The sequence below is a fragment of the Pteropus vampyrus genome, unplaced genomic scaffold (assembly GCF_000151845.1).
Source record: "Pteropus vampyrus isolate Shadow unplaced genomic scaffold, Pvam_2.0 Scaffold49, whole genome shotgun sequence".
Taxonomy (NCBI): domain Eukaryota; kingdom Metazoa; phylum Chordata; class Mammalia; order Chiroptera; family Pteropodidae; genus Pteropus; species Pteropus vampyrus.
In genome coordinates this window covers 308,638-317,679 of record NW_011888830.1, presented here as the reverse complement: position 1 = coordinate 317,679, position 9,042 = coordinate 308,638, and the positions used below count along the sequence as shown (strand labels likewise).

Below are 9,042 nucleotides of genomic sequence, written 5' to 3'. Positions count from 1 at the left end.
GGAGGGTTTTGAGCAGAGGATTGATTGGAATTATCAGGAACTAACATAGAAAGGATTAAAAGGATCAAATGAAGTAATCCATGTAAGGCACTTAACACCATGCCTAGTCTATTAGTAGTGCTTTAAAAGTGATGATTGTAATTACCATATTTCCGTAGCTCTTCTTCACCAAGACAGAATCATAAAGAAAAAGAAAATATAAATAGACCTCTAAAACTAGTAAGAAGATTGAATCATTAACCCAAAACCTCCCAACAAAGAAAAGCCTTGAGCCAGATGGCTTCACTGGTGAATTCTACCAAATGTGGTAGACCAGTCTTTCCCAAACTCTTCCTAAAAATTGAGGAGGAGGTATCACTTCCTAACTCATTCTATGAAGCAAGAATTACCCTTACCCCCACGTCAGACAAATACAGTGCGAGAAAACTAGAGACCAGTATCCCTGATGAGTATTGATGTAAAAATCCTCAACGAAATATTAGCAAACAGAATTACACCATATACAGAAAGGATTACACCATGACCAAGTGGGATATATTCCTGGAATGCAAGGATTGTTCAACATAAAAAAAAAAAAAAAATGCACTATAACATACCACATTAACAGCATGAAGGGAAAAAAATATCAATTGATACAGAAAAAGCATTAACAAAATTTAACATGCTTTCATAATTGAAAAAAAAAAAAACACTCAACAAACTAGGAATTGAAGGAAACTACTTCAACATATAAAGGCCATATATGAAAAACCCACATCATACTCAATGGTGAAAGACTGAAACTTAATTTCTAAAGTCAGGAACAAAAGATGTTCATTTTTGCCACTTCTATTCAACACAGTGTTGTTGAATAGTATTGTAAATTCCAGCCGGAGCTATTGGACAAAAAAAAAAAATTCCAAATTCGAAAGGAAAAAATGAAATTATCTCTGCTCACAGATGATATGATCTTATATATATAAACCATAAAGAGTCTACAAACATATACACAAGTGATTAGAACTAATAAATTCAGTAAAACTGCAAAGTCCATGCACACAAATCAGTTGCATTTCTATGTACTAACAATGAACAATCTGAAAAGGAAATTAAGAAAATTTTATTTACAATAGTATCAAAAAGAATAAAATACTTAGGGATAAACTTAACCTAAGAGGGGAAAGACTTGTACTGCAAATTACAAAACATTGCTGAAAGAAATTAAGGAAGACACAAATAAATAGGACAAACCATGTTCATGGATTAGAAGACTGAATATTGTTAAGAAGTCAATATTACCCAAAGCGAACTATAGTTTCAATGCAATCCCTTTCAAAATCCCTGTATTTTTTTTCCAGAAATAGAAAAACCCATCCTAAAATTCATGTGGAATTTTTAGGGACCCCAAATAACCAAAACAATCTTGAAAAAGAACGAAGTTAGAGGTCTCACTGATTTCAAAATCTACTGCAAAGCTACAGTAATCAAAATGTGGTACTGGATTAAGACAGACATATAGGCCAATGGAACAGAATAGAGGGCCCAGAAATAAATTCTAACATATATAGTCAAATGATTTTTTATAAGGTGCCAAAACCCTTCAATGGAAGAAGGATAGTCTTTTAAACACATGGTATTGGGAAAATTGGATATTCACATGCAAAAGAATGCATTTGGAGCCTTACCTTACACCATTACAAAAATTAGCTCAAAATGGATCAAGGACCTAAACGTAAGAGCTAAGATTATAAAAGTCTTTAAAGGATACATACAGAAAAATCTTCATGATATTATATTTGGCAATGATTTCTTTAATATGACACTAAGAGCACATGCAACAAAAGAAAAAATAGATAAATGAGATTTTGTCAAAATTAAAATTTTGTACACAAAGGACAATATCACAGAAGTGAAAAGTATTTTCCCACAAAATGGGAGAAAATATTTACAGCCTTGAGGACTGTCAGGGTAGGGCAAAGCTATGACTTTTCTGCACAGGAAAATTACACATAAAGAGAAATGACAGCCAAAAATTTGTTGGAGATTAGAGACTCAGACGAAGGGGGAGCTACAATTTTTTATTTTTATACATATATCTGACAAGGAGTTCATATCCAGAATATACAAAGAAATCCTTTAATTCAATAACAAAAAATTTAAAAACCAATAAAAATGGGCAAAGGCCTAGAAGAGACACTTCTTCAAAAAATATCACAAATGACCAATAAGCACATGAAAAGATGCTCAGCATCACTAATCGTTAGGGAAGTGCAAATCAAAATCAAGCAAGATACCACTTCATACCCATTAGGATATTTATTATCAAAACAAAAACTGCAGAAAGCAACAGGTGGAAGCATGGACCTGGAGAAATTGGAGCCCTGTATATTGCCATTGGGAATATCAAGTGGTACAACCAGTGTGGAAAACAGTATGTCAGTTCCTTGAAAAATCGGAGATGGAATTATCTTATGATCCAGCAATTTCACTTCTGGGTATATACTCAAAAGAATTGAAAACAGGATCTTGAAGAGATATTGGTACACCCATGTTCAAAATAGCATTATTCCCAATTGTCAAAAGGTGGGAATGATCCAGGTGTTTTTCAGTAGATGAATGTGTAAACAAAATGTGGTATATACACCTAATGGAATGTTATTCAGCCCTAAAAAGGAAGGACATTGTGACACACGTTTCAACATGGACAAACCTTGAGGACGTTATGCTAAGTGAAATAAGCGAGACACGAAAGGACAAATACTGTGTGATTCCACTTGCATGAGGTACTTAGGGTCACTAAATTCACAGAGACATAGAATAGAGTGGTGGTTGCCAGAGGATGAAGAGAGGAGAAGGGGGTGTTAGTGTTTTATGGGCACAGAGTTTCAGTTTGGGAAGATGGAAAAAGTTTTGGAGATGGATGGTAACGGTCGCACGATAATGTGAATGTACTTAATGCCACAGAACTGTGTACTTAAACATCATTAAAATGGTAAATTTTATGTTATACATATTTTACATATGTATAAAAATAAAAAATTGTAGCTCCCCCTTCGTCTGAGTCTCTAATCTCCAACAAATTTTTGGCTGTCATTTCTCTTTATGTGTAATTTTCCTGTGCAGAAAAGTCATAGCTTTGCCCTACCCTGACAGTCCTCAAGGCTTACAACTAACAGAGCATTCTGATTTATATATCAGGCTCTTATAAGTGTGGGTATCAAGAGACTATCTCTTAGGAAAAGATAAAACTGTTTCTAGATGCCTGGGACTCAGACACTCAAAAATAGTGACTGCCTGAGCCTGTGAGGCTTGGTCCAGACCACCATGTGGATTCTAAAATATCTTGGTTACCACTTCTTTGTCTGGAGGCAAAACCAGCCTGCTACAGAAAGCAATGCAATTGTCAACACTACCATGGGCCCTGTTTCCCTTTCTTTTAGTAAATCTAACTTCTAGTTAAAATACCCAGGGATGATTTCCCAAACCACAATTACTTTCTTTTTCTAAGTCAGGCTGACTACTTTGTTGAAGTAAGAACAAGATAAAAACTTACAACTGCTATAGAAAGATTTTCTGAAACTACCAAACTAATCTGAAAATGCTTAGTGTGGGAACTGTGTCTTTCTTACCCTGCCAGCCTTGGTAGGGGGCAGGGAGAGAAGAGAAAACCAGCACTATTCAACCAGGAAGGGTGCAGTGTTGGGTCCTGTGTGAAATCATAAAAGAACAATGTAGAAACCCCTCTCCTCCATATAGCTCAGCCTCCCTGTCTTCCCAAGGCTAAGATGAGAGCCTTCTGTGGCGTCCAAAGTTGACCCACAGCCTTCTCGTCCTGCATTGACACTGCCCTTTTACCCAACTGTATCTTCCACTAGAATGTAAGCAATTTCAGGGACTGTGTCTTAATCATCTTTGTTTCCCCAGCGCTCTTGCCGTCCTGGCACAGAGTAAGAACACAGTAACTCTTGGCTCAACAAATGAACAGCACACTTCTGTATTTCACTGGCTCTACAATCCCACCAATTAGAAGAGCTTTTCCCCTAAGACCAGATGTTGTTTTAAATTTAAATGAATCATCCTTCTGTCTGCACACCAGGCAACTAAAGATGGATAGAGAGACTAACTCATCCCCATATCTTAGGTATGGTTATATCCTGAGGCTGAACTCGGAAAAAAAAAAAAAAAGTATTGTTTGTTGCCTCTACCAAGGCAGATTAAATGATGAGATCAGTGCATCCAAAAGGGAAATATTTTTGCTGCGGGGCAAGATTATAACAGAGGAAGCTCATTCATCATCTAATGAAGGGAAACATGTCATGACAAAATTACTAGGTAATGAAAAATCTGGGCAGTCCTATGGCACTTTTAATCAGAAGATCTCAAAGCAATCCCACACTGTCATCAACAAAGCCTGTCATCACAGGATGCAAAGTGGAAAGTGTATACACCGTGAAACTAAGATAGAAAAAGGTTAAGCAAATTAATAAAAAGCAAATTATTATTATTACACACACAGATACACTTACATAGAATTTAAATTTGATTGCATGTCAAGTGAGATCACCTATGAATATTTGATTATAAATCCTCAAACACCACACAAATAATAAAAATGAGCGGTAGAAGCATGTTATAATTCAGAAGTCGGACTTTGGAATCAAACAGAACGGGGCTGCAGTCCTGGTTCTACCGCTTCCTCCCTCTGTGACCTTGGACTTTCTGTGTCTTGCCCTTTCTGTCAATGTCCTCATCTGTAAAATGGGAGTCATAATATGCACCTCACTGTGACCAGGGTTTGATGGGCTACTCCATGTAAAGCACTTAGAAGAATGGCCAGCATGCAGCGGGCATTCTGTACGTGTTAGTTTCTCACACGTGAACTAGATTCAGTGACCATTTGGCACTTGATTTTGCAGTGTTTCATCACCCTAGAGTCAACTACTGCATCTGTAACCTGATGGGGGTCCCTTCTCCCCTTCCTGCTGTTCCTTTTATAAATGTGCTCAGGCCAGGATTATTACAGTGGCTTCTCAACTGCAGTCTTCCCAACTCTTCTCCGTTCCATGTGACTCTACCTATATGTCGTCCCAGAGTGAAATCCCAAGCATGCGTTTCTCTGCTCAAAATTAATTTCTCACTACAGCATTCAAGACATCCCGCTTTTGGCCTCAATCTGCCTTCCCAGGTATCTCCAATTTAGCCAATCTCATGAACCTATTCCTGTGCTATCTTCCCCTACATCCATGGTTTTGTTTATACAATTTCTTTTTATTTCAACATCCTCTCCTTTATCTCTGCTTTTAAAAATCCTAACCGTCCTTCTAGACCAATCTCAAATTCTACCTCCCCTGCAATGTACCTTTCCAGACCCTCCAGCCTCCTTTGATCCGTCCTATGTGTGTCTCTTTTTGGGACATTTATATTCAGCCTTGCATTATATCTTGTTCTTTCGTAAAGCTTGTTGACCTCTGTAGACTCTCCATGGGTTAGCTCTTGCCAAGTGGATAGTGAATATGGATGTTACCGTGCTATTTAACTGCTTATTTCTGAATACACATATTTACCTTGAGGCCTTATATATGCCCCTAAAACAGAAAGATAAAATCAAATCAACTCTCTGTAGTTGCTGCTATACTTTGCAATATAAGGTGGGTCCTGAGTTACTAGAATCTCTATTCAACAGAATGTCTCCCAGTTCATTAAAAACAGTACACCTTAGTTCCTTTAATATGCAACCAATATAAAGTAGGCCTTGATGTCCACTCAGCTAACTATAATACTACTAAAAATATCTTAATCTGGGTATGAGTATAAACTGAAAAATTGAACAAATGTATTAGGTTTTGTTTGGGGTTCAGTTTAGTATTGCTACAAAAACACATTATAGTTCTTGCTATAACAGAGGGCTTGGTGAAATCCTCTGTCCATTTAATTATTTAATATAAGCTTGTAAAATGTTAAATAAAACTTTTTAAAATTATCTTTTAGCCCTGTCTTCACTGTTTGGCAGTTTTCATTGCTAATGAGGCTTCTTGGATTCAAGTCAGCAAGTCAAACAAAAATGATTTGTTAAACTTGATGAAAAAATTGTTTTTTAAAAAAATCAGAATATCTTAGTAATGGATCCCTGAAGACTTCTCAGTTGTATAATTCTGGTCCTAAGCTACTTGGCCAGAAATATGACCAAAAATTGCTCAGGGAGTATCTTTGGAAAATGTGATTTAAGAAACCCTGCCTCTAGACTGCCTCCCTAAATTGGAATTACCAAGAATTTTGAAATGATTGTGCAGCTCCATTCAATCAGAATAGTCGACAATTAAAATTCAGTAATACCAAAACAAGGAACCGAGATAAATAACTCAAGATGCAGCAGCACCATATTTTTCAAATAACTTCATTCTCCTGCTTTTAAGTCTCAGAAAACAATCACAGAAACTTCTATATTATGAGCAGTTGTATCAGTCAGTTCCTCTTTTACTGCTATGCATACAGTGATCGTCATGCCCAAATTTTCCCATATTGCTTTGATATCATGTGATTCATTTAATGTAGACACGATTTCTTAAATTCTATAACCCAACTTTTCATAGTGTAGATTTTCATATAAATAAATTCGTGGACTAATTAAAAAAAAAAGATTATGTTACTCCTTATCTTTTATTGAGACATTGTTGGCTCCGAAGCACCATGGGCAGTTAATTAAAGGCCAACATTGGTCATTACTAAGGCCCCAGTGCATATTGTCATTGTCTTCTTCCACATCCTTTGAGAACTTTATGAGAATTTAAAAGGCTTTACACACTTCCTCAACGTCTTATGCACTTACGATGTTAAACAAGTCTGTCCCCTGAAGGCATCCAGCACATGGCCAGCACTCTGCTGCAACACCATCCCTTCTGCAACAGCATCGGGAGTACTCACCGTTGGCAGCTCAATAATTGATGCTCTGGGGATAGGAGTCTCAAAAGCAACCGCTTCACAGTCCAATTCAGCATCCAGGGACCCAGGCCCATCCTCAGAGGTCCCAGTAGGCTGGACAGCAGTGTGGTTCCTAGAATTCCGATTGGCACTGCCATTTCTCTCCGAATGGGTGCTGGAATCTTGCCTTTTTTCTAAAGTTCCTTCTCCTCTTGAGTGACTTGGGTGTCGGCCCACTTTGGCCACAGGCTGATCGTAGATGGTGGAATGAGCCTCGGCTGTACTGGGCTGGTCGAAGGGAGCAGTCTCCCTCGTATTCCCAAAACAGGCCAGCAGGGCTGAGCACGGGAACGGGTGCATCGTTCTACATGGAAATTTCAGTCTTTTGGCGAGCCTTGCTTTCCACGTTGACATGACCTGCAGTGAAACATGGCAAAGCTCAAAGGGGAAAGAAAAGTTTCCAGGGGTTCAGATCACCTTCAGTTTCCTTATAGTAAAACTTTATTTCCTTGCTTGAAGAGACTTTCTAGTGGTTGCCCCTAAATAGATCAGAAGATGGCAAGGCCACCCTCCGTGAGAGTCACTCAGCCACTCATTCCCCCTTCGGAAGCGTTCATGCCGGATGATTTCACGCTCTTCCTTCCTTGATGTTGTCAGTGGCTAAAGAAAGCTGTCTGTGAGGCATGTGGTTGGCTTGGGTTACAGTCCCCAGGCAGGGCAGACGCTTTAGTGTAAGGTGGTGCCACGTCAATAGACAGTTGCTTCAGGTTACCTTGGAGGCATAAAGATAATGTAGCCTGATAGCATCCCCCATAATAGCGTCAGCCTGTGTATCAATAACATCATAACAGCAGCATAACCATCTTCAGTTACTCCTTTCAAATATTTATTCCCCCAAACAAAACAAACACCACCCAGATATCCATCACAAATGAAGACCCCAAGAGGGTCCTCGACCTTGACATCTGTTTCATTATTAAAATTAGAGGTAGACTCGAATCTTTTGTCTGGAGAGATCTAAGTTGGGGTTTGATACCATAGGGACATTTCTGGAGCTCTCCTGGCTCCAGACAAGCTTCCTGGCTTCAGTATCCATATTGTCCCTGCTGGTGACTATAAATGTGTCTTTGTTAATTCGGTTTTTTGCTATTCATGCTAAGTCCTTGATTCATTTTCAATGACACCAAAAAACAAAATGAACAAAAAAAAGAGCCAAAATGAACAATTAACACAGGTATTTTATGTGTATGAATATGTGCTCTGTCCTTTTATTGCATTTATTACTTAATTTCAGAAAATAACCACTTTTTAAACATAGATCTTCTATTTTTCAAAACATTAATATATGAATATATAACCATATTCTAAGACAGTACTCAAAATCAAGATTTTTTTTCTGTAGCCAAACATCTGCTAGGAATGTTAGAGAAATATAATACCATAATGGTTTTACCATTAATAGTGACTTTGGGTCAAGATTCCAAGGTGTGTTACCCATTCTAATTTATTCAGTTGCTCTCTCTTTTAATTTAATGTCAAGATGTGCTCTTAAGCCCAGACAGATGGTAGATATTATAGCACTAATCCCCATTTTACAGAGACAGAAACCGATTCTTTGAAATTTTCAAGAAGCAAGGTTATGTTCCTGAGGAGGGTCGATAGAAAGTTCACGATCCCTGCTACCCTATCTGGTCTCCAGGTCTCATTCGACCTGATAATCACCTCACTGACCTAACAGCTGTACTGGGATGAGGCCTTGAACGGGCAATCATATCCATAACACACAAAGTCAGGTACGACTTGAGGAAGAGTGGATATGGCATCAAATGCAGATTTTATTTGTCCTTACCAAAATTTAGGAATAAGATATAAAAAGCTGCCATTTACTTAGAGACTACCATATAGCAGGCCGTGAGCTAACTTAAATATGCCAGACTTCCCAGTCTGGAGAGGTCTTCTCCTTTCAATACCTAAGTGCAAGCGGTCCCGCAGGGTAGCAGAAAGTCCAGGCTCTTAGTGGGCTCCCGCACAAGTACTCCCAGGAAGGCCTAGGAATTGTGTTTACTTCTCTTCTGCTCTGGTTGCTACCCTGAACTCAGGCAGGATGACTCAGTGATGCTTCCCTCACATGCCCCTCCTCCTCGG

The 9,042-nt window shown here is 38.4% G+C and overlaps 1 protein-coding gene across 1 annotated transcript in view; it reads right to left on the bottom strand.

Moving 5' to 3' along the window:
- FAM107B (family with sequence similarity 107 member B) overlaps nt 1–7,311 on the bottom strand; it is a 201,323-nt gene extending 194,012 nt beyond the window's left edge. Inside the window, exon 1 of the mRNA XM_011359599.1 lies at nt 6,901–7,311. Coding sequence (XP_011357901.1) covers nt 6,901–7,311 — 411 coding nt within the window. The remainder of the gene's footprint in view (nt 1–6,900) is intronic.
- Nucleotides 7,312–9,042: the final 1,731 nt, after the last annotated feature.